Source organism: Lagenorhynchus albirostris, chromosome 19 (genome assembly GCF_949774975.1).
Source record: "Lagenorhynchus albirostris chromosome 19, mLagAlb1.1, whole genome shotgun sequence".
In the NCBI taxonomy this organism is placed as follows: Eukaryota; Metazoa; Chordata; class Mammalia; order Artiodactyla; family Delphinidae; genus Lagenorhynchus; species Lagenorhynchus albirostris.
Genome location: NC_083113.1, coordinates 15,799,291 through 15,826,026, shown reverse-complemented (window position 1 = coordinate 15,826,026; position 26,736 = coordinate 15,799,291). Strand labels below are relative to the sequence as shown.

The 26,736-nt window shown below is 42.0% G+C and overlaps 1 protein-coding gene across 1 annotated transcript in view; it reads left to right on the top strand.

Annotated features, from left to right (window-relative positions):
* Window positions 1-25,910, top strand: part of ZNF383 (zinc finger protein 383) — a 49,122-nt gene extending 23,212 nt beyond the window's left edge. Inside the window, exon 7 of the mRNA XM_060132391.1 lies at window positions 23,768-25,910. Within this exon, the coding sequence (XP_059988374.1) occupies window positions 23,768-24,622 (855 nt within the window). The 3' untranslated portion in view covers window positions 24,623-25,910. The remainder of the gene's footprint in view (window positions 1-23,767) is intronic.
* The last annotated feature ends 826 nt before the right edge of the window (window positions 25,911-26,736 follow it).

Sequence of the window (26,736 nt, the reverse complement as noted above, 5' to 3'; positions counted from 1 at the left end):
GTTTCCCAAAGTATGAAGTTTGCTGACTCTGTTCCCTTGGTTTCCTCTGTCCCTGGTATTTCTTAAAAACTGATAGAGCTAAAGCCTTAATCAGATTTTGGTTTAATTTTTTCTTGTTGTTGTTGTTTTGTTTTGGCTGTGCTACGTGGCTTGTGGGATCTTAGTTCCCCAACCAGGAATTGAACCCAGGCCCTCGGCAGTGAAAGCGTGGAGTCCTAACCACTGGACCACTGGGGAATTCCCTAGAATGCATTATTGACTCCCTAATTCTTCACACTTCCCTGAATCCACCCATGTTTCCATTATCTCTTGCTGCATAATGAATCACTCCCAAATTTGGTGGTTTAAAACAATCATCAATTATTATCTCATGGTTTTGCGGTTGACTAGAGCTTAGCTAGGCAGTCCGCTCTCAGGACTTTTCATACATTTGCAGTCAGATAGTGGCTCATGTTTGCTTTCACTTTAAAGTATTTTATTTATTTATTTATTTGGTTGCTTTGGGTCTTCGTTGCTGCGAGGGCTTTCTCTAGTTGCAGTGAGTGGGGGCTCTTTTTCTTTGCAGTGTATGGGCTTCTCAATGCAGTGGCTTCTCTTGTTGCGGAGCACGGGCTCTAGGCGCGCTCGGGCTTCAGTAGTTGTGGCTCACAGGCTCTAGAGCGCAGGCTCAGTAGTTGTGGTGCACGGGCTTAGTTGTTCCGCGGCATGTGGGATCTTCCCGGCCTGTACTCCGGCAGGCGGATTCTTAACCACTGCGCCACCAGGGAAGCCTTTGCTTTCACTTTAGATATTTCTTGTTTTAATGCAACATGAAGTGGTCATCTGTAGAGTCAGTTCATTCTTGGTACTTTGTGATTCTCAATTTGTAGAACTATTTCTACTTTATCCTTCATTTTACCTTCCCAAGCATTTTCAATAACTGTTCACTTCTTGCCTTTACTTCTTTTTTTTTTTTTTTTGCCTTTACTTCTTTATACTTTGCTTCCCATTGGGTGATCACATTTTTCATCACCTAGATTTCAACACCTTTCTTTTCAAGTTTCAACTTTAGTCTTTTAATTCTTCCATGTTTCAGAACCACTTATTGATTGTGTTCATGAGCTGTACAATAATCTGTTTCATTATAACCTACAAATTGTTCTCTTTCATCCTCTGTTAACCAAATTTTCAGAAAAGGAGACCTGATTAAAATGAAGAGGTGTTTATTTGGGGTTTGTTAGGACTGCAGCCAAGGAGATACAGATTTAAGAAGCACCTAAACTGTGTTCCGCTGGACTACAGAATGGAGGAAGCTTATAAAGGCAAAAAACCACAAGTTTACATAAATTGCTTTACAAGAGTTAGGATTGGAGCTGACACGAAAAGAGTGCTTGTTAAGCAAGGATTGGTTGGGGTTCAAAATGATTACACAGTTTCAAAGTTACATAGCCACACAAATATAAGGTTATAGCTAACAGCTGCTAGCAGATATTGTTTTGAAAACTTGGCTGGTGGTGTCCTTGAGTTTGATATAGTTCAAAAAATTCAAGCTCTCAGTGATGCAGGAATATGTCTGAAACCACGTCCACAATGGCCACATGGCTCCATTTTTTTCCCCACTTTAGGTTACTTTCCATTTACACTTATTACAAAACATTGGCTATATTCCCCATGTTGTACAATACATCCTTGAGCCTATCTTACACCCAATACCTTATGCCTCCCACTCCCCCACTCCCCCACTCCTGCATTTGCCCCTCCCCTCCACTGCTAACCACTAGTTTGTTCTCTATATCTGTGAGTCTGCTTCTTTTTTGTTATATTCACTAGTTTGTTGTATTTTTTAGATTTCACATGTAAATGACATCATGCAGTATTTATCTTTCTCTGTCTGACTTATTTTACTTAGCATAATTCCCTCCAAGTCCACCCATGTTGCTGCAAATGGCAAAATTTTGCTCTTTTTTTATGGCTGAGTAAAATTCCATTGTATATATATAGCACATCTTCTTTATCCATTCATCTGTTAATGGACACTTAGGTTGCTTCCATGTCTTGGCTATTGTACATAGTGCTGCTGCTACTGACCAGGGTTCCTGGACTCTTTAATCAATAGAAATTGATAAGAGGCCAGGTGAGAAATTCAGGCAAGGCTTTATTGGGACTTGTGCTACAGCACAAGGGAGCAAGAACAAATAGCAGACATCCTTGCCCGATCCTCGAGGAGGGGCAGCTGGTCCCTTAAATGTGTGAGAGTAGGAGCCAATCAGTGGGTTGGGCCATGTTCAGGGATCATTTGCTCCCAGCATCTCAGGGGTTTGGCCTTTTTGTATCTTATTGTTCATAATCGCCCTGACTCTGCATGTGTGCAGTTATTTTTAGTCTCTTATGGTTTCCTTTGTATTTTGTTGCTGGAGGAGACATTTGTCCAAGTGCAAGCACTCCAGTATAGGGTCCCAGGTCCCAGGTGCCAGCCTCTCTCACTGCTATGAACATTGGGGTGCATGTATCTTTTCAAATTAGAGGGTTTTTTTTTCCAGATATATACCCAGGAGTGGGATCACATGGTAACTCTATTTTTAGTTTTTTAAGGAACCTCCATACTGTTCTCCATAGCGGCTGCACCAATTTACATTCCCACAGACAGTGTAGGAGGATTTCCTTTTCTCTGCACTCTCTCCAGCATTTATTACTTGTAGACTTTTGGGGCATGGCCATTCTGATCGGTGTGAGGTGATACCTCATTGTAGTTTTGATTTGCATTTCTCTAATAATTAGCGATGTTGAGTACCTTTTCATATGCCTGTTGGGCATCTGTAGGTTCTCCTGAATTCTGTGCTGGGTTTAACAATGAAAGCTCATGTTGAGTGCTACACATGGTATGGGAGGATTTCTGGGTAATTTTCTTAAAAGCAAGATTCCTGAGTTCCTTTGCTTCACTCTATTGCTATTCCTTCATTTTTCTTCTTTTCTCTCCTCTTCTCATTTGTAGTTGACTTGTTTCCCAAAGTTTGAGACTTTCTAGTATTCCAATCTTTACCTTTTCCAGGCTCAGAATTAGAAGCACTGTCACTCTCTACTTGTAACAGGGCAAAACAAGAAGCAGTTTTGTGGAGGACCTTCCCTGGTGGTGCAGCAGTTGAGAGTCTGCCTGCCGATGCCGGGGACACAGGTTCGTGCCCCGGTCCGGGAGGATCCCACATGCCGCGGAGCGGCTGGGCGCGTGAGCCATGGCCGCTGGGCCTGCGCGTCCGGAGCCTGTGCTCCGCACCGGGAGAGACCACAGCAGTGAGAGGCCCGCGTACCGCCAAAAGAAGCAGTAGTGGGAACAGAACTAACTACCACTGAGGCTATTGTAAAAGACTTTTCTTTTAAAATACTTGTGTCAAGAATGTAAAGATTTTTCTTTTAAAATACTTGTGTCAAGAATAAGTCCTCATCAATGAATGAAAGCTAGATTTCACCCATAGACTACTAACTGATGCTCCAAAACATATTCGCACAAAGTACATAGAGAAAGATAGAGTGCTGGGTGAGATCTAACTCAAGCAGAGTAGCAGCTTCAAAAACTGGAGGGTCCCATGAACTGGCAGTGTCTCTAGGTCGCAGCCACAGCCCAGGCACATGGGCCTGGGGTCTGGCACTGGTCTCTCATGTTGAATCCCCATCCACCTGCCCTGGGCACAGCAGAGTGACCATATCACTTCAGGGGCTCCAGAGTGGGTGCCCACCTATATTGCCTTTTGTGACCTACCCTTGGAAGTCATATACTATCATTTCCAACCACAGGCTCAACTAGTTCAAGGAGAGGGACCACTGAATTTCCTTTCTTCTCAAAGTCATATTGAAAGAATATGTGAGATAGGGAGATCTTATTGCGACTATTTGAAAAAAAAAAAACCAATCAGTCACAACACTCTTGCCTTGAGTGCACTATATGCGAGATATAGTTTCCCTGCCCTTTATTTCGGATTTGGCCATGTGAGTTGCTTTGGACAATGTGCACATTCTGAGCCTAGGCCTTAAGAGGTTTTGTATATTTCCACTTTCCCTCTTCATTTTTAGCCACTGCCATGAGAAATATGTGCCCTGGCTACCTTACTGTCCAGAGACAATGAGAGCTGCCCCAGTCAAATCACCTCAGCTTAACCCAGCGAGGAAAAGCTAACCCCCAATCAACCTGCAGATGTGTGAATGACTATAAATGCTTGTTGTTTTAAACCAACTTTCTCACATTTCTTTTTTTTTAATTAATTAATTTATTGTTTGGCTGTGCTTGGTCTTATTTGCGGTACGCGGGATCTTCATTTCCACATGCGGGATCTTTAGTTGTAGCTTGTGGTATCTTTAGTTGCGGCATGAGGGATCTAGTTCCCTGACCAGGGATGGAATCCAGACCCCCTGCATTGGGAGTGCAGAGTCTTAACCACTGGACCACCAGGGAAGTCCCAGATCTCTTTTTCATGGAGAACATAAGGAAGTTCTTTGTGGCTTTTTTGATTGACCCCAGTTAGCCATAATACCCTAATTGTGCAGAATAATTTTTATCAATTATTATCACTTTGGACCCAATACTCAAGAGGCTAAAAAGAAAACAGCTTCATTTTTGTCTCTCATTGTCTCTTTAAACATGCTCAGTGGAGCTAGATCTTCTTTGATCCTCTTAAAATTTAATCATGAGAGATCATGATTTTTCTGATCACTCCTACTTACTACAAATGGCTTCAGCTCAGTAATATAAATATGCGGTCTTCATGGCAGATTGAAAATTAAAACTTCTTCTTCTGCTTTGATCTGCTTGCAGTTTATGGCAAATCGTATTTTCCAAAAATGGCTATGACTATATTTTTGTTTCCACATGGTCTTCCAGAACCTTGCCACTTTCCCATCAGGAAGTGGAGTCCATGTCCCCTCCCTTTGAATCTGAATGGGCTTTTAAAACTGTGAGTAAGTGGAAATGATGTTATGTGATTCTGAGGCTAGACATAAAAGGTGTTACAACTTCCATCTGGATCTTTCTTGGGACTCTTGCCTTGAGAACCTTGAGCTGCAATGTAAGATGTCTGAGGCTACCATGCTATTAAGAAGCTTAAACTAGCCTACACAGAAATACCACCTGGAGAAACCCTGAGATTACATGAAACAAGAGATGTCCAGCCAGCTCCCAGTTGCTCCTGGAACTTCACACTGTTCCACGTTCAGTGGAGCCAGAGCTGTCCAGATAGGCTGTTTCTGAATTCCTGACCCAGAGAAACCATGAAAGATAATAAATGGTTGCTGTTGTTTGAAACCACTAAACTTGAGAGACTGGTTATACAAAAACAATACCAGATTGCATACGACAACAGAACTCTGACCCACAAACTCTGCAGTAAACAACTGGTTTCCAACCAGAAAACCAAACTACAACTTTGGCAGCAATCAGCCCAGAACAGTCAGAACTTGGTCAATACCAGCTTCCCTATTTTTTGCCTCTGCTTCCAACGCAGAACCAACCAGAGAAAGCCAAACCATTACCCCCAAACCAATCACATAAGTTGCACTGCTTGTAGTTGGCCCACCTCCAGCTTCTCTATGCCAATAACCTCCATTCAGAATATACCTGAAGCCTTCTCTTTTTTCACTATGAAGTTTTGCCACTCCCCTGCCTGCCTTTGAGTCTCTGCCAAACACAAGTGACTGTGGCCTGTAATACCAGTCATTGGAAACAACCTAACGATAAAGAGAAACATTAATTACATAAGTGGCATGTAGAATTTACAGAATATTCTGGAAAACCCCTTAATGTTCAATATACATCTGATTTAAAAAGTAGGTTAAGAAAATACAAATATTTACGTGAAAGGATATTAGTTTAAATATAGCTATGCCTAAATACAGAAATTACTGTTTGCTTCTTTATTTATTTATTCATTCCTGGTTATAGACGGTGGGCGAAGGCACCCGTGTGGTTTTGCATGTCCAGTCCTAGCAAGGTGGACGATCCCACGTGAGACCTCCAGTTCACCTGTGACGGCCTCGCCACGCCCCCATCGCGCCTTGGGGAGGGGCTTGGAGAGCGCCCCAGCCTGCGCAAGGTCTTCTGGGAGTTGTGGTTCCGCCGCCTGGCCGCGTCTTCTGCTTGCGCACGGGCACCACCGGCTGGGCCTTCTGGGTGCGCGGCGCGGGTAGGTCGCGCTGCTTCCGTGAAACAGCGGCTCGTGAAGACCCCGTGGCGACCTCCATGCCCAAGACCTCCGGGCCTAGAGAGGTGAGTCCCCTCGCTGGCTGAGGACAGCAGGAATAGCCAGGGGTCCCCGGGTCCTGCGAAGGGGGAACGTGAAAACCGAAGGTCCGGGAGTCGCGGGGTCCGACAGCCCATGACGGGCATTTTGGTTTGGGAGGCTCCTCTGGTGCATTGCAACCCCAGGTTGGTGGGGACAGGACAGTGAGGCAGGGTCCAGGGATTTGGGGGTGTCGACTGAAAAAAAAAAGCACAGCCTAAAAGTTGAGAATTATGTTTTATTTGGTGAGCTTTCTGAGGACTTAAGACCAGGACCCAGCCTCTTATCTCTAAGGCAGGGGTCCCCAACCCCTCGGCCGCCACCGGGTACCGGTCCGCAGCCTGTTAGGAACCAGGCCGCACAGCAGGAGGTGAACAGCCGGCGAGGGAGAGAAGCTTTGTATGCCGCTCCCCATCGCTCCCCATCACTCGCATTACCGCCCGAACCATGTCCGTACCCTCCCACCACCCCGTGGAAAAATTGTCTTCCACGAAAGTGGTCCCTGGTGCCAAAAAGGTTGGGGACCGCTGCTCTGAGGGACTGCTCTGAAGAGGTAAGGGGGGGAGGTTTGCAACAAAAACCAGGCAGTCGGAACATCAAAAGATTACTGTTAATTAGGAAAAAACCAGACATCTCAAGTTAATGAATTTAGCACTTTTCTATGTATGGGAAGATGCGAGAGTCTGGGCTCATTGAAATCATTCCTTTGATATGCACCTTAGCTATCTAGGGCCAGTATCCTGCTTTTCTCCATCCTGAATCCCTTCAGGGTTCACAGTTGGGGGTGGCTGCAGTGGGTACTGGCTTGCTGGCCACAACATCCTTTGTTTACTGATATGGCAGGCAGCATTCTTAGTCCACTGGGGGAGCATATTGGGGCTGTATGTTCTGAGGTGTTTGTCTGGGCAACTAGATCTGTGCATGCTTGGGTTTGGGAGATGTGGGGAGGAATTAGGAAGTGGGTGCCCCTGGGTTTGGGATATAGTGAGGGTCATGAGTCTTGGTCTTTATGGTGACAATATGTTTTGACATCCCTTAGTTTGGAGGTGACTTGGACTTTGAGGAGGGGGGCCAGAGTCTTGGATCCCCCCTTTTGTTGTAGATGCTCCTGTGAGGCCACCGTCACCTCTGACTCAGAGGGCTTTTTCTATAAGTGAGCCAAGGGGTGTGTTATCAGAGGGATGGACAGATTGTGCTAGCCACCAGGGTGGGCTCTTCCCCCAGCCAGGCCCTCTATGAATTGCCAAAGGCCTGCTGCCACTTTGCATCTGAGAAACCGCAGAGCTTAAAGTGGTCAGCAGCTTCTGTAAGCTTCCCAGGTGCTGTGGAGTTAAATGACCTCCCCCTGGGTACTTGCCTCTGGGGTAGCAAAGCCAGGAATATCACACCTATAATCACCTCCACAGTTATCTGCAAAAGAGAATTCTCCACACTGTTGGCCAGTGAGGGCTGTAGGGGAGTTGTATTTCCTTTGTTGTCTCTTTGGAAGTTATAGTTCCAGGTTTTAAAGGTGGAGGTGTCCCAGTTGTGAATTTGGTATCACAGGTGACTCGTACGTTACAGGCCTGGCTGTAACTCTGCAAAGCCTCTCTGAGTGCAGAGGTTGCGGGATGAACATGCTCTACATTTTCCTTGGTCTTTCAGGTCAAGGTTGGCTCATGGCTCTTTTATTTTCCTTTATGTAAGGGTGGATCTGCAGAGACTAAGTATGAAGATTTCTGGCATGTGACTCAGTCCTCATTGCTCCTGGCTCCCCATTCTGCCCCCTTTGGAATCTGCTGGCCCTGAGAGATCTGTGAAAAGAGGAGAAAATGGCCCCAGGATTCCTGGCAGCAAGACCCTCAGTGAGTGATTTTTAACCTCTTTCATGCAGTAATCCCTGTCCCCAGTTAGATGACATGTTTGTTCACTGCCTCGAAGTGCCCACCAAGGCTCTAAGACAAACATGAAACGTGGCACAGCTTTGGGAAACTCTAGAGGAAAGCCCACTCTCTCTCCTCAATTTACCTCCCCCTTTGACCCCATCGGTATCAGAGCTCTTGGCACACCTTAACCTTTGCCCCTACTTTCCATTAATTTAGTCCACAAATGGTTCACCCTCTCTTCCACACGCCCTGGTGTGCACTGTGTACATTGGCAAGTATTATCTTTTCTTGAGGACTTGTAGGCCTTGTTGAGGTGGTTGGTTTGTTTGTTTTCCTTACTGCAATGGATTTTAAAATTTAAGTGGTATTAAATTAACAAGAATTGCAAGAATAGTACAAATTACACCTGTATACCCTTCATTCACATTCATCAATTGTCAACTTTTTGCCAGTTACTTTATCATTCCATCTCTATATGTGTATTTGTCATTTTCTGAATCATTTGAGAGTAAGTTGCAGACATCGTCTTTTACCCCTAATTATTTCAGCATGCATCTCCTAAAGACAAAGACAGTCCCTTAAATAGCCATAGTATAATTCAGGGAATTTAACATTGATACAGTACTATTGTCTAATCTCCAATTTATAATAATAAACATTTGCCAGTTGTCCTAATAAGTTTCTTTATGCCCCACACCCCCTGCCCTTACATGTCTTTAGTCTTCTTTAATCTGGAATACTTTCTTAACATTTCTGTCTTTATTGATCTTAACATTTTTGAAAAGTACAGCCTTGTTATTTTAAATGTTCCTCAAATTGGATTTGTCTTTTGGTTCTTCATGATTAGATTAAGATTACACACTTCTGGCAGGAGTAACACAGAAGTGATGTGTCCTCAATTTGTCATATCAGTTGGCACAGAATATTGATTTGTTTAATTATGATACTAACTTTGATCACTTAATTAATGTTGAGTCTGCCAGGTTTCTCCACTGTAACTTTTCTATTTGAGGATTAGAGAGGAAGGGAACAGATCTCTTAAGCTGGATGTCACTATCATGTGGAAGGCATATCAAAATGGGGACAGGGAGGGAATAGAATCTTATATAGAAGATGGCCACAGTGGTCCAGATAAGAGCTGATTGTGTCCTGGATCAGGGTGATCACAGTGAAGATGGAATGAAACAAAAATATTCAAGGGCTTCCCTGGTGGTGCAGTGGTTGAGAGTCTGCCTGCCGATGCAGGGGACACGGGTTCGTGCCCTGGTCCTGGAAGATCCCACATGCCGCGGAGCGGCTAGGCCCGTGAGCCATGGCCACTGAGCCTGCGCGTCTGGAGCCTGTGCTCCACAACGGGAGAGGCCACAACAGTGAGAGTCCCGCGTACCACAATAAACAAAAAAAAACAACAAAAAACTGGGTGTTATTGCATGACTTTGCTAATTAGAGTTTTTTAGAATCACCATACCTTATTAAATTTTTGCAAAAACTTTAAAAAGTGAGATGTAAATTACATGCAATAAATTGCACAAATCTTAAGTACATCTTGGTGAATTTTTACATATATATACACAGCAGTGAAATCACCACCCAAGTAAATATACAGAATATGTCTGTCACCTTATAAAGTTCCCTTTGTGCTCCCTCCCAGTTTCCCCCATAGGCAACCACTATTTCTGATTAGTTTTGCCTGTTCTATAACTGCATAAATACAGTTTGTACTCCCTTCACTCAGTGTAATATCTCTGAAATTCATCCAGCTGTCACCTTAACATTTTGTTATGTCACTTCTTATTCCGTAGTTTATATTTGTTTAAAAAGAAAATAGCTTAATATTTTGCTTGTTAAACATATTGCTTGTTGTAAATAGAAGAGTACAATTGGATATAGAGTTGAACGTGGAATTATCCTGTGTCCAATTTCCCATCCAATGCATTGAGAATCATTTACATCTATGTAAAATACTCATACTTTTAAAAAAAAATTTACAAAAGTAAATCTTAACACAGTTTGGCTGCTTTCTCTAAAGTTACACTAAAGTTGCCTTTCTTTGTCAGTATATACAGAGCTGCCTCATTCTTTAGCAGATATTCAGTATTGTGTGGTCCAGTGTGGGTGTACTTTCAGATAACTGAAAGTTCTTCAATATTACAAATGTAACTACAATAAATATCTCTGCACTCATATCTTCATGCTCTTGTGCAAGTCTGACATTTAGAATTGCAAGTGTGGGACCAAAGGTGTTCTGTACATTAAAAAACTTTTTTTTAGTGAACTGAATTTTTTGTATTGAGGATTAATTGACACATGATAAACTGCACATAAAGTGTTCAATTTTATATTCATATATATATATTCATGAATATATATGAATATATTCAATTTTGACATTTTTATACACTCATGAAACCATCATCTCAATCAAGATAATCAATGTATCTTATCACCTCCCAAAGTTTCCTGGTTCACTTTTGTAACCCCTGCTTCCTGACCCTCCCTGCCCCCTCAATTTGAAGGATACAATCAAATTGCTCCCCCCCAGAAGACTGTACCTATTTATGTTCTAACAGCATATGAGACTGATCATTTTCCTACAGCCTCACTAGTGATAAGGTTTTCAGATTTTAAAACATTTACTGATAGCTAAAAAGAGAAATTCAAGTATTTCACCAGTTCACCTTTTGAGAATTGTGGATTTGTATCCCCAAAGTGGGAGGTTTCCAGGAAATCTTCACAGAGGAGGCAGAATTTTCTGCCCTGTGACTTGATCAACCTGTGAAGCTACAGTCCTGAGAAAGTCAGAGCTGGGTACCCCTAGGAAGTAGGGTTATGCCTTGTACACAGTGGATGCTTAGTAAACGTTTATCACCTTAACTGTGCTTTAGTTTATTAACTGTGCTCTCACTTAAATAGAGAAGTCCAGGACCCAGCCTGAAGTCCGGGCTGCTGGGACATCTCCTCTCCTGCCTACAGGAACAAAACAGCTACCTGAGCATGAAGGCTGCAGGAGGTCCCCCACATGCAGGAGTTCCATCTTTGGTGGAGACAACATCTCCTGAAACTCCCTCTGGATGTTCCAGGTGGAGTTTGGAGAGGCTGAAGAGAGATTCCCTCAGCAGAGCTGCTGGGACTGAGGGGATTCCCCTCCTAACAGGGAGGGCAAGATGTGGGACCATGTAGAAGCTGGTGTGACCTCAAAGAGTAAGGAGAAAGGTGAGAGTTAAATCATTACCAAGGCACACAGTAGGTATTCAGTAGGTTTTTGCAAGGAGGGAGGGAGAAAGTGTCTGGGTCGAAGGGCCATCTGTAAAAGTAGAAAGAGAGGAAAAGGCTTTCTAGGGGAGGGCCTAGAAAAGTCAGGTAATGGTAAACAAGGACCAGTGTTACCAGCTGAATACAATGTGCCCCTTCTCCCTTCTTGGTAACTAAGATACTGGTCTGCTTCAGTGAGCCAAGTTCATTTTTCACTGCTGCTTTCTTCTTACCCAGCACTGCCTTCTGAGGTTTCTGCCCTTCTTCAGGAAGAGGAGGAAATGCCCAAATTACAGGTAAATTAGAGTCCACCTTCTCTCCCTCAAAATATCACCCACATACCTCATTTTGGGGATTGGGGAAGGAGAGCAATATAACATATATATTGTGCTGGCCCTGGGCTAGACATATGTTACTCCAGTTTCTCAACAAAGTCTGAACATTGCTGGTAGGAGTGACAAAATGGTGCAATATACTTTGGAAAACAGTTTTAGAGTTTCTTATATAATTAAGCACACACTTACCATTGACCCAGAAATCCCACTGTGTTTACCCAGAAGAAATGAAAATAGATGTCCGCACAAAAATCTGTATGTGACTATTAGCAGCTTTGTTTATAATAGCCCTGAACTAAAAACAACCCAAATGTCCATCAACTGATAAATGGATAAAATGTGTTAATCCATATAATTAAGAACTACTCATTAAAAAAAAAAAAAGGAAACAACTGCTGATACATAGAACAACATGAATGAATCTCAAAAGCATTATGCTGAGAAAAAATAAGCCAGACACAGAAGAGTACATACTATGTGACTGAGACAGGCTGGGCCCTCGGCCTTTTGCTGCAGTGCTTGCACCTGGACAAACGTCTCCTTGAGCAACAAAATACAAAGAACTATAAGGGACTAAAAATAACTGCATGCATGTGCAGTTGGGGCAAATTCTGGACAAAAGATACAAAAAGACCAAAAAAACTCAGCTGCCACTTCTGAAGAGCTGGGAGCAAAAGCTGGGTACTGCACATGTGCCCTGCACTCGGCACCACCAAAGGGTTGGGCAAAACACCTAAGCCACCCCTCTGGCCCGACCCCTGGACACACCCTTACCCTCACCCCATATAAGGAACCAGCTCGCCTTCCCCCGCTCTGGGAGCAAGGGAAACTGTTGTTTGTTTTTGCTCCTCCTTGCTGCAGCAGGGGCCCAATAAAGCCTAGCCTGAATTTCTTATCTGGCCTCTAGTCAATTTCTATTGATTGGGGAAGAACCCCAGTTGGTATCAATTCCATTAATATGAAGCTCTAGAACAGGCTAAATTAATCTATAGCTGTTCTGTGCCTTCTCCTCTCACTTCAGCTCTGAACAAACCCCTCCTAGTAGAGAACCCCGTCTTCCCCACAATGGTAGCCACTATTCTGACTTCTAGTACTGTAGATTAGTTTAGTCTGATTTTGAACTTTTTAAATAGAATCAAGAGTACATACAGTACTCTTTTGTGCTTGTTTTTTCCAATATTATGTTGTGAGATTGATGTATATTGTTTCATGTATATGTAGTTTGTTCACTTTCATTTCAGTATAGCAGTAGTTTCTAAAACTTTTTGTTTCAGGATCCCTTTACACTTTAAAAAATGGCTTTTATTATGTGTGTTATCAATATTACCAGATTGGCGGTTCAAGCTAACAAAAATGTAAAATATTTATTAATCCATTCAAAAATTAATCCATTACAGTTAATGTCACATTTTATGAAAAATACTTAATTTTCCAAAACAAAAAAAAGATAAAAAAGAAGAATGGAAATGTTTTATATTTTTGCTAATCTCTTTAATGTCTGGCCTAATAGAAAACAGCTGGAATCTCACATCTGCTTCAACATTTTCTCAGTTGCAAGATCACACGACATGTAGCCTCCATATTGTTGTAAGAGAATGAGAGTGTATAAGCCTTGAGAATTATTATGAAAATGATATTGACTTTACAGACCCCCCTGACAGGGTCTTGGGGAACCTCATGGGTCCCTGAACCACAGTTTGGGAATTGGTACTGAATATTAGTCCTTCATGTGACTCTGCCAGTGTTCATATATCCTTTCTATTGTGAATGTGTGAGTGGGGATTTGGGGCCCATAATAAACATTGTTAATATATAATTATCAGAGGGATGTTTCCTATATAGCATTTCTTATTAACCAAAGAGTCCTTATTGTTGATCTATGTCTTGTTCCTTCCCACACAACTATCCACTCACTTTTCTTGCCAACTGGAATTCCCCACCTCCCTTCCCTCTATTCACATTTTAACCATCCCACAAGGCTGGTACCTGACTTTCTCCATGGTACCTGCCCTCATGGCCCCAACCCACCTTGGACTCCTTCTCTGGTCCCTTCCCCAAGTAAATCTCAAGCTTATTCTGATTCATAGAATGTTGTGTGGATGACACCTCTGAAATTGTGTAGCTTTTGGTGTACTGTGGTTGCAGTTTGAGTCTTATCACCCAAAGAGACTTTAAGGGCTGAAGCGTTAAAAAAAAAATGTACCTCATGCATCTTTTCAATCTTCTACATGATATAACACAATCAAGTGCATGGATGTGTGCCTAAGTTAGTCTAACTCAGGACCCTGGAAACTCTCAGGACCACTTATGGATGTCACTGTTGCTTGTCAGCTGCATTCCTCTGTGGGAATGGGTATGTGTGAGGGTGACTTTGTTTGTTGTTTTAGGAACTGGTGACGTTCCAGGATGTGGCTGTGGATTTTACCCAGGAGGAGTGGGAGCATCTGGATCCCTCTCAGAGGCACCTGTACAGAGAAGTGATGTTGGAGAACTATGGGAATCTCATCTCCTTGGGTGAGAACAGCATCTTCCTGAACCTATCTGCTTTCTCTCGGGTTCAGTTGTATAGAGTAAATCCTGAGGGGATTTGCCTTTGGGGGTCCACATATTCCAGATCCCTTAATGGTAGTGGGTATCAGATTTGAGAGTGCATAGAAATACCTGAGGTGAAGGCAAGAAATGCCAGTTCCTGTCCAAATTAAAGGAGACTAAAGAGATAAGACAACTAAATGCAGTGTCTTATTCTAGATAGAAAATATCTAGGAAAATAGTGCTAAACGGAACATATTTGAGACAATTGGCATCATTTACAAATTAACTGTGAACTAGATACTAATACTGCATCAATGTTAAGTTTCCTGATTTTGATGGCTGTACTGTGGTTATGGAAAAAAATGTCCCTGTTCTTAGGAAATGTGTACTGAAAGAATTTAGTCATAGAGAGCCATGGGGCCTGTAACTTTCTCTTAAGTGGTTTAAAAAAGAATTGTGTGAGAGAGAATAATAAAGTAAATGGGCCAAATATTAACAATTGGTGACTATGGGTTAGGGTTCTACAGGCATTCTGTTCTGTGTATCACTCTTGCTATCTTTCTCTAAAATAAAATGTTATCCGAAAAACCTACGTCCCTAGGTTCTATCACCAGGGCTGCTGATTCAGTGGATTTGAGATGGAGTCTGCATTTTTGATAAGTCTCTACAAACCACACTTTGGGCAGTGCTTCTCTGGTGGACACACAATCATTACTGCCTGTTCACCCCACTGAGAATTATTACTGTTGTATATTGCAAATAGGCCTCTTCACTGAAATTCCTGGAACCATTTTTTTCTCTGGGGAAGAAAATATTTGTTTGTTTTTTTATTTGTGTGTGTGTGTGTGTGTGTGTGTGTGTGTGTGTGTGTCTACATATATATAAATATAAAATGTGATTTTGATGCGCAGTGGTTTTATTCACCTTTCCCAGTCTTCATAGGACCTTCACGAATACCAAGTGATAAGATTGACTTGTGGCAGGGTCCTTGTCCACATCATATTGCCCTAATCCACCAGTCTTTCCCCTCAAGCAGGACATCTGCTGTCCAAACCAGAAATGATTTCCCATTTTGAACAAGAAGATGATGTGTGGATGGAGAAAAAAATACCAAGAAGCTCCTATTCAGGTGAGAACCAGTCAGCCAGGAGAAAATGCCATTAATAACCCTATGAATCCATGAAGGGATGGGTAGCAACTTCAAAAATATATATTATTTGACTTTTTATGCTGATAATTTAATTGAAAATATTTAAATATTTATTTGATTGGAGGCAAATATCTTTTTTTTTAACATCTTCATTGGAGTGTAATTGCATTACAATGTTGTGTTAGTTTCTGCCATATAACAAAGTGAATCAGCTGTATGTATACATATATCCCCATATTCCCTCCCTCTTGTGTCTCCCTCCCACCCTCCCTATCCCACCCCTCTAGGTGGTCACAAAGCACTGAGCTGATCTCCCTGTGTGATGCAGCTGCTTCCCACTAGCTATCTATTTTACATTTGGTAGTGTATATATGTCAATGCTGCTCTCTCACTTTGTCCCAGCTTACCCTTCCCTCTCCCTGTGTCCTCAGGTCCATTCTCTATGTCTGTGTCTTTATTCCTGTCCTGCCCCTAGGTTCATGAGAACCATTTTTTTTTTTTTTTTAGATTCCATATATATGTGTTAGCATACAGTATTTGTTTTTCTCTTTCTGACTTACTTCACTCTGTATGACAGACTCTAGGTCCATCCACCTAACTACAAATAACTCAGTTTTGTTTCTTTTTATGGCTGAGTAGTATTCCATTGTATACATGTGCCACATCTTCTTTATCCATTCATCTGTCAGTGGACACTTAGGCTGCTTCCATGTCATGGCTATTGTAAACAGTGCTGCAATGAACATTGTGGTACATGATTCTTTTTTTTTTTAAATTTATTTTATTTCTTTACTTTGGGCTGTGTTGGGTCTTTGTTGCTGCATGTGGGCTTTCTCTAGTTGCAGTGAGTGGGGGCTACTCTTCGTTGACGTGCACAGGCTTCTCATTTTGGTGGCTTCTCTTGTTGCGGAGCACGGGCTCTAGGTGCGCAGGCTTCAGTAGTTGTGGTACATGGGTTCAGTAGTTGTGGCTTGCGGGCTCTAGAAGGCAGGCTTTGTAGTTGTGGCGCATGGGCTTAGTTGCTCTGCGGCACGTGGGATCTTCCTGGATCTGTGTCCCCTGCATTAGCAGGCAGATTCTTAACCACTGCGCCACCAGGGAAGCCCCATGACTCCTTTTGAATTACGGTTTTCTCAGGGTATATGCCAGTAATGGGATTGCTGGGTCATATGGTAGTTCTATTTTTAGTTTTTTAAGGAATATCCATACTGTTCTCCATAGTGGCTGTATCAATTTACATTCCCACCAACAGTGCAAAAGGGTTCCCTTTTCTCCACACCCTCTCCAGCAGTTATTGTTTGTAGATTTTTTGATGATAGCCATTCTGACCGGTATGAGGTGGTACCTCATTGTAGTTTTGATTTGCATTTCTCTAATGGTTAGTGATGTTGAGCATCCTTTCATGTGTTTGTTGGCAATCTGTATATCTTCTTTGGAGAAATGTCTATTTAGATCTTCTACCCATTTTTGGATTGAGTTGTTTGTTTTTTTGATATTGAGCTGCATGAGCTGCTTGTATATTTTGGAGATTAATCTTCGTCAGTTTCTTCATTTGCAAATATTTTCTCCCATTCTGGGGGTTCTCTTTTCGTCTTGTTTATGGTTTCCTTTGCTGTGCAAAAGCTTTTAAGTTTCATTAGGTCCCATTTGTTTTTGATTTTATTTCCATTACTCTAGGAGGTGGGTCAAAAAGGATCTTGCTGTGATTTATGTCAAAGAGTGTTCTTCCTATGTTTTCCTCTAAGAGTTTTATAGTGTCTGGCCTTATATTTAGGTCTTTAATCCATTTTGAGTTTATTTTTGTGTATGGTGTTAGGGAGTGTCCTAATTTCATTCCTTTACATGTAGCTGTCCAGTTTTCCCGGAACCAATTATTGAAGAGGCTGTCTTTTCTCCATTGTATATTCTTGCATCCTTTATCAAAGATACGGTGGCCATATATATGTGGGTTTATCTCTGGGCTTTCTATCCTGTTCCATTGATCTATATTTCTGTTTTTGTGCCAGTACCATGCTGTCTTGATTACTGTAGCTTTGTAGTATAGTTTGAAGTCAGGGAGCCTGATTCCTCCAGCTCCATTTTTCTTTCTCAAGATTGCTTTGGCTATTCAGGGTCTTTTGTGTTTCCATACAAATTGTGAAATTTTTTGTTCTAGTTCTGTGAAAAGTGCCATTGGTAGTTTGATAGGGATTGCATTGAATCTGTAGATTGCTTTGAGTAGTATAGTCATTTTCACAATGTTGATTCTTCCAATCCAAGAACATAGTATGTCTCTCCATCTCTTTGCATCATCTTTAATTTCTTTCATCAGTGTCTTATAGTTTTCTGCATAAAGGTCTTTTGTCTCCTTGGGTAGGTTTATTCCTATATATTTTATTCTTTTTGTTGCAGTGGTAAATGGGAGTGTTTCCTTAATTTCTCTTTCAGATTTTTCATCATTAGTGTATAGGAATGCAAAAGATTTCTGTGCATTAATTTTGTATCCTGCTACTTTACCAAATTCATTGATTAGCTCTAGTTTTCTGATGGCATCTTTAGGATTCTCTATATATGGTGTCATGTCATCTGCAAACAGTGACAGTTGTACTTCTTTTCTGATTTAGATTCCTTTTATTTTTTTTTTCTTCTCTGATTGCTGTGGCTAAAACTTCCAAAACTATGTTGAATAATAGTAGTGAGAGTGGGGATCCTTGTCTTTTTCCTGATGTTAGAAGAAATGGTTTTAGTTTTTCACCATTGAGAACGATGTTGGCTGTGGGTTTGTCATAAATGGTCTTTATTACGTTGAGGTAAGTTCCCTCTATGCCTACTTTCTGGAGAGTTTTTATCATAAATGGTTGTTGAATTTTGTTGAAAGCTTTTTCTGCATCTATTGAGATTATCATATGTTTTTTATCCTTCCGTTTGTTAATATGATGTATTAACAAACTGATTGACTGATTTGTGTATATTGAAGAATCCTTGTATTCCTGTGATAAACCCCACTCGATCATGGCGTATGATCCTTTTAATGTGCTCTTGGATTCTGTTTGCTAGTATTTTGTTGAGGATTTTTGCATCTGTGTTCTTCAGTGATAATGGTCTGTAGTTTTCTTTTTTTGTGACGTCTTTGTCTGGTTTTGGTATCAGGGTGATGGTGGCCTCGCAGAATGAGTTTGGGAGTGTTCCTCCCTCTGCTATACTTTAGAAGAATTTGAGAAGGATAGGTGTTAGGTCTTCTCTAAATGTTTGATAGAATTTGCCTGTGCAGCCATCTGGTCCTGGGCTTTTGTTTTTTGGAAGATTTTTAATCACAATTTCAATTTCAGTGCTTGTGATTGGTCTGTTTATATTTTCCATTTCTTCCTGGTTCAGTCTCGGAGGTTGTGCTTTTCTAAGAATTTGTCCATTTCTTCCAGGTTGTCCATTTTATTGGCATAGAGTTGCTTGTAGTAATCTCTCATGATCCTTTGTATTTCTGCAGTGTCAGTTGTTACTTCTCCTTTTTCATTTCTAATTCTGTTGATTTGAGTCTTCTCCCTTTTTTTCTTGGTGAGTCTGGCTAGTGGTTTATCAATTTTGTTTATCTTCTCAAACAACCAGCTTTTAGTTTTATTGATCTTTGCCCTTGTTTCCTTCATTTCTTTTTCATTTATTTCTGATCTGATCTTTATGATTTCTTTCCTTCTGCTAACTTTGGGGTTTTTTTGTTCATCTTTCTCTAATTGCTTTAGGTGTAAGTTTAGGTTGTTTATTTGAGATGTTTCTTGTTTCTTGAGGTAGGATTGTATTGCTATAAACTTCCCTCTTAGAACTGCTTTTGCTGCATCCCATAGGTTTTGGGTCATCGTGTTTTCATTGTCATTTGTTTCTAGGTATTTTTTGATTTCCTCTTTGATTTCTTCAGTGATTCTTGGTTATTTAGCAGCATATTGTTTAGCCTCCACATGTTTGTATTTTTTACGGTTTTTTTCCTGTAACTGATATCTAGTCTCATAGCGTTGTGGTCGGAAAAGATACTTGATATGATTTCAGTTTTCTTAAATTTACCAAGGCTTGATTTGTGGCCCAAGATATGATCTATCCTGGAGAGTGTTCCATCAGCACTTGAGAAGAAAGTGTATTCTGTTGTTTTTGGATGGAATGTCCTATAAATATCAGTTAACTCCATCTTGTTTAATGTGTCATTTAAAGCTTGTGTTTCCTTATTTATGTTCATTTTGGCTGATGTGTCCATTGGTGAAAGCAGGGTGTTAAAGTCCACTACTATTATTTACTGTTCATTTCCCCTTTTATGGCTGTCAGCATTTGCGTTTTGTATTGAGGTGCTCCTATGTTGGATGCATAAGTATTTACAATTGTTACATCTTCTTCTTGGATTGATCCTTTGATCATTATGTAGTGTACTTCTTTGTCTCTTATAGTAATCTTTATTTTAAAGTCTGTTTTGTCTGATATGAGAATTGCTACTCCAGCTTTCTTTTGATTTCCATTTGCATGGAATATCTTCTTCCATCCCCTCACTGTCAGTCTGTATGTGTCCCTAGATCTGAAGTGGGTCTCTTGTAGACGGCATATGTACGGGTCTTGTTTTTGTATGCATTCAGCCAGTCTTTCAATTGGAGCATTTAATCCATTCACATTTAAGGCAATTTTTTTTTTTTTTTTTTTTTTTTGTGGTACGCAGGCCTCTCATTGTTGTGGCCTCTCCCGCTGCGGAGCACAGGCCCTGGACGCGCAGGCCCAGCGGCCATGGCTCACGGGCCCAGCTGCTCCGCGGCATGCGGGATCCTCCCGGACCGGGGAACGAACCTGTGTCCCCTGCGTCAGCAGGTGGACTCTCAACCACTGCGCCACCAGGGAAGCCCCTAAGGCAATTATTGATATGTATGTTCCTATTACCATTTTCTTAGTTGTTTTGGGTTTGTTTTTGTAGGTTTTTTCCTTCTCTTGTGTTTCCTGCCTAGAGAAATTACTTTAGCATTTGTTGTAAAGCTGGTTTGGTAGTGTTGAATTCTCTTAATTTGTGCTTGTCTGTAAAGGTTTTAATTTCTCCTTCGAATTTGAATGAGATCTGTGCTGGGTAGAGTAATCTTGGTTGTAGGTTTTTCCCTTTCATCACTTTAAATATGTCCTGCCACTCCCTTCTGGCTTGCAGAGTTTCTGCTGATAGATCAGCTGTTAACCTTATGGGGATTCCCTTGTATGTTATTTGTTGCTTTTCCCTTGCTACTTTTAATATTATTTCTTTGTATTTAATTTTTAGCAGTTGGATTAATATGTGTCTTGGCATGTTTCTCCTTGGATTTATCCTGTTTGGGAGTCTCTGTGCTTCCTGGACTCGATTGACTATTTCCTTTCCCATGTTAGGGAAGTTTTCAACTATAATCTCTTCAAATATTTTCTCAGACCCTTTCTTTTTCTCTTCTTCTTCTGGGACCCCTATAATTCGAATATTGGTGCATTTAATGTTGTCTCAGACTTCTCTGAGACTATCCTCAATTCTTTTCATTCTTTTTTCTTTATTCTGCTGTGCGGTAGTTATTTCCACTATTTTATCTTCCAGGTCACTTATCCGTTCTTCTGCCTCAGTTATTTTGCTATTGATTCCTTCTAGAGAATTTTAAATTTCATTTATTGTGTTGTTCATCATTGTTTGCTCTTTAGTTCTTCTAGGTCCTTGTTAAACGTTTCTTATATTTTCTCCATTCTTTTTCCAAGATTTTGGATCATCTTTACTATCATTACTCTGAATTCGTTTTCAGGTAGACTGCTTATTTCCTCTTCATTTGTTCAGTCTGGTGAGTTTTTACCTTGCTTCTTCATCTGCTGCATATTTCTCTGTCTTCTCATTTTGCTTAACTTTCTGTGTTTGGGGTCTCCTTTTCAAAGGCTGCATGTTCGTAGTTCCTGTTGTTTTTGGTGTCTGCCCCCTGTGGGTAAGATTGGTTCAGTGGCTTGTGTAGGCTTCCTGGTGGAGGGGACTGGTACCTGTGTTCTGGTGGGTGGGGCTGTATCTTGTCTTTCTGGTGGGCAGGGCTGCGTCCGCTGGTGTGTTTTGGGGTGTCTGTGAACTTAGTATGAGTTTAGGCAGCCTCTCTGCTAATGGGTGGGGTTGTGTTCCTGTCTTGATAGTTGTTTGGTATGGGGCGTCCAGCACTGGAGCTTGCTGGCCGTTGGGTGGAGCTGGGTCTTAGCATTGAGACGGAAATCTCTAGGAGAGCTCTCGCTGATTGATATTATGTGGGGCCAGGAGGTCTCTGGTGGTCCAGTGTTCTGAACTCGGGTCTCCCACCTCAGAGGCTCAGGCCTGACACCCGGCCGGGACATCAAGACCCTGTCAGCCACACAGCTCAGAAGAAAAGGGAGAAAAAAAGAAAGAAAATTAAATAAAATATTTAATTTTTTTTAATTATTAAAATTAAAAAATAAAAGGAGTAATAAAAAAAAGAGAGAGCAGCCAAACCAGTAAACTAATCCACCGATTATAAGAAGTGCTAAAAACTATACTAAGATAAACGTGAAAATCAGAAACAAGTCAGTCGCAGACCGCAAACCCCAAGTCTACAGTTGCTCCCAAAGTCTGCCGCCTCAAGTTTGGGTTGATTTGCTGTCTATTCAGGTATTCCACAGATGCAGGGTACCTCAAGTTGACTGTGGGGATTTAATCCACTGCTTCTGAGGCTGCACAGAGAAATTTCCCTTTCTCTTCTTTGTTTGCACAGCTCCTGGGGTTCAGCTTTGGTTTTGGCCCCACCTCTGTGTGTAGGTTGCCCTCAGCCATCTGTTCCCGCCCAGACAGGATGCATGCGGTTAAAGCAACAGCTGATTAGGGGGCTCTGGCTCACTCATGCTGGGGAGGGGGAGGGCAGGGGGCAAGGGGTGGGGAGGGAGGGGTACGGTAGTTATAATTGGAATTGACAGTGCAGCAGCCTGGCAGTGGCGGGCTGCACAGGCTCCCAGGGGGTTGTGGATAGTGACCTGTGCTTGCACACAGGATTCTTGGTGGCTGCAGTAGCAGCGTTAGCATTTCATGCCCGTCTTTGGTGTCCGAGCTGTTAGCCGTGGCTCGCACCCGTCTCTGGAGCTTGTTTAGGCGGTTTTCTGCCTTCTGTGGACAGACAAGGAAGGAATCTCCTCTCCTTGCACACCCTGAAACAATGGTTTCTTTCCTCTTAGCCAGGTCCAGAGTTTTTCCCGGACCCCCTCCCGGCTAGCTGTGGCGCACTAGCCCCCTTCAGGCTGTGTTCACGCAGCCAACCCCAGTCCTCTCCCTGGGGTCTGACCTCTGAAGCCTGAGCCTCAGTTCCCAGCCCCCACCTGCCCCGGTGGGTGAGCAGACAAGCCTCTTGGGCTGGTGAGTGCTTTTCGGAACCAGTCCTCTGTGCGGGAATCTCTCTGCTTTGCCCTCTACACCCCTGTTGGTGCTCTCTCCTCTGTGGCTCCGAAGGTTCCCCCCCATGCCCACCCCCCATCTCCACCAGTGAAGGGGCTTCCTAGTGTGTGGAAACTTTTCCTCCTTCACAGCTCCCTTCCAGAGGTGCAGGTCCCATCCCTATTCTTTTGTCTCTGGTTTTGCTTTTTTTCTTTTGGCCTGCCCAGGTACATGAGGATTTTCTTGCCTTTTGGGAAGCCTGAGGTCTTCTGCCAGTGTTCAGTAGGTGTTTTGTAGGAGTTGTTCCACATGTAGATGTATTTTTGATGTGTTTGTGGGGAGGAAGGTGATCTCCACGTCTTACTCCTCTGCCATCTTGAAGGTCCCCCCACGTATCTTTTTTTATGAAAGCATTAAATGCCCAAGCTCCTCAATGGAACCAGCATTACCATTTTCTTAGTTCCTCATTAAAATTTTGACAGTTGTTCACTCCATAATTGTATGAAAGTTATATTTTTAACTTTTTGATAATCATATTTTGACAACATTAACCCATTTGTAGCTCATAGAATTTGACTTGGTGTTTCTAGTAACATTTAGTTTCCTTGACTAAGGAAAAGGTCCCCAGTATCGTCCCATTCCTCTTGAAGCAAAAATGAAAAACCTAATGTCAGGAGGACAGAGACCAGCAGCAACACTTCTTCACTCAGTGAAGCTTCTTTGCTTTACCAGTACTGCCGAAGTATGTCCAGGAGTACCGTGCAGCCTCAGACAAAACCTCTGCTCACTTTCGTCATCTAATTTTCTTTGTCCCAGGAGTCAGGGATGAGAATGAAGGGATTCTGTCTTGGCCAGTATCTCCAGGATAAAAATCCTATAGCTATCCCCAGTGTGGCCAAGACTTCAGCCAGCTCAGAAACCTTCTAATTCACCCGTGAACCCGTAAGGGAGAGAAGCCCTCTCCATATGACGGGGGTGGAAGAGCCTTCAGTGAAAGGACAACAGACCTTAACCTTCCTGTGCTCCTTCCAGGAGGCAAGCCCTGCCGCTGCATGGAGTGTTCCAGAGTCTTCAACTCAGAATTTGCTCTGAGAAGGCACAGGAAGGACCACATGGGAAAGAAACCTCACACATGTGAGGAATGTGGGAAGGACTTCAGCCGTAGCTCCAACCTGTCCATCCATCGGCGAATACACACAGGCGAGAAGCCCTACAGATGTGGTGTGTGCGGGAAGGACTTCAGCCGCAGCTCCAACCTCTCTATCCACCAGCGCATCCACACAGGTGAGAAACCCTTCAGGTGCTCTGACTGTGGCAAGGACTTCAGCCGCAGGGCAGCCCTGCAGATCCACCAGAGTGTCCACACAGGAAGGAAGCCCCATGCCTGTAAGGTATGTGACCGGGGCTTCACCTCACGCTCTACGCTGGCACGACACCAGCAGGACCACGCAGGAGACAAGGCTTATGTGTGTGACACATGTGGCCGGGGCTTCAGCCAGAGAGCCAGCCTCTACCTGCACCAGCGTGTTCACACTGGGGAGAGGCCATTCCGGTGCGAGGCCTGTGGGAAGTGCTTCAGCTGGAGCAAGGACCTGGGTATCCACCAGAGGGTCCACACGGGAGAGCGGCCCTACAGGTGTGAGGCTTGTGGGAGGGACTTCAGGCATCGCTCGGCCCTCAAGAGGCACCAGAGGGTGCACACAGGGGAGAAGCCCTACCCCTGTGCTGTGTGTGGGAAGGGCTTCAGTCAGAGAGTCCACCTGCAGACGCACCAGAAAGTGCACTGTAGGGAGAGGCTTCCAGGAGTGGGCTCTGCACATGCAGGTGCCTTCCACAGCCAGGGAGAGTGCCAGGGCATGGGTGCTGAGGTGCACAACATGGATCAGGCTTAATGATGTATGGCATTTATTAGTATTTATACAGAAAAGAGGACAGATCAACAGCACTTAGATGGAGAAATAGAACATTTTCAGCCCTCCCAAAAGACCTCTGCATGCTTCTTTCCACTCACTACCCCACAAAGGGAGTCACTATCCTGACTTCTAAAACCATAGATTGATTTTGCAAGTTATAGAATATCATATAAGTGGAATTACACAATATGTAATCTTTCATATAGAACTTTATTCACTCAATGTCTGCATCCATGTTGTTGCATGTATTCAGGTTCATTCATTTTATTCCTGAGTAGTATTCCATTATTTGAATGAACCACAGTTTGTCCATTCACCTGTTGATGGACGTTTACATTTGGGTTATTTCCAGGTTTTCCAGGTTTTGTTCGTTATGAATAAAGCTGCTGTGAGCATTTGGGTACACATCTTTGTGTGGACATATACTTTAATTTCTCTTGGGTATATACTTTGGAGTAGAATTGATGGGTATTTTTTTTAATTATTTATTTTTTAAGATTTTTTCGATATGGACCATTTTTTTAAAAGTCTTTTGAATTTATTACAATATTGCTTCTGTTTTATGTTTTGGTTTTTTGGCCACGAGACATGTGGGATCTTAGTTCCCCAACCAGGGATTGAACCTGCACCCCCTGCATTGGAAGGCAAAGTTTTAACCACTGGACCACCAGGAAGGTCCCTTGATGGGTATTTTAAAACTTGTAAAAAACTGGGCTTAATTGTCTTGTACGTTGGATTTTTACATGTACTTGGAAAATTTCAAACAAATACAGAAATGGAACAGTGTAACAAACACTCATGTCCCCATCATCTAGCTTCAGTAATCAATTCATGATGAATTTTGTTTATTCTATTCCATCCTGCTCCCTCACACACAGTCCTGAAGTATTTTAAAGTAAATCCTAGACTAGGATATTGTGTCATCTTTATACCTTCAGAAAATAAAGATTTGTTTAAAATGTTTTTCCAAAGAATCACTCTGTTTAAAAATTTTTTTTATTAAGGTAAAATTCAGAAAACAAAATTCACCATTTTAACCATTTCAGAGTATAGTATTCAATAGTTTTTAATATATTCACAATGTTGTACAATCATCACCACTGTCTGATTCTAGAATATTTTCATCAGGCCAGAAAGAAACCCCATTACTATTAAGCAGTCACTTTTCATTCTCCCCCTCCCCCAGCCTCTGGCAACCACTAATGTACTTTCTGTTGCTATAGATTTGCCTATTCTGGACACTTCATATAAAAGGAGTCAGACAATATGTGCCCTTTTATGTCTGGCTTCTTTCACTTAGCATAATGTTTTCAAGGTTCATTTATGTTGTAGCATATATTAGTACTTCATTCTTTTTATGGCCAAACAATATTTCATTGTATGGATATACAACATTTTAAAATCCATTTTTAAGTTGACGGACATTCAGATTTTTTCCAGTTTTGGGGTTTTATGAATAATGCTACCATAAACATTCATATACGAGTTTTTCATTGAGCATATGCTTTTAATTCTTTTGGGTATATATGGAGGAGTGGAATTAGTGGGTCATATGATCATTCTGTTTTACTGTTTGAGGAACTGCTGAATTGTTGTCCACAGACCCATTTAATCTTGCCATCAGCAATGTATTTGGGTCCCACTTGCTCCACATCCTCAGCAACACTTGTCATTTCCCATATTTTGTTTGTTTGTTTATTTTGTTTTTAATCATAGCCATGCTAGTGGCTGTGAAGTGGTATCTTCCTGTGATTTTGATTTACGTTTCCCTCATTACTAATGATGTTGAACTTCTCTTTATGTGTTTACTGGCCATTTGTATATCTTCTTTAGAGAAATGTCTATTCAAGTGCTTTGCCCATTTTTAAATTGGATTGTTTATCTTCCTGCGTTTGAGTTGCAATAGTTATTTATATAATCCCAGGCCCTTATGAATATGTTATTTGCAAAGATTTTGTCCCATTCTTTGGATTGTGTTTTCGTTTTCTTGTTGGTGTCCTTTGATGTGTAAAAGTTTTTAATTTTGATGAAGTCCAATTTATTCTTTTCTCTTGATGCTTGTGCTTTTGCTGTCATATTTAAGAAATAGTTAC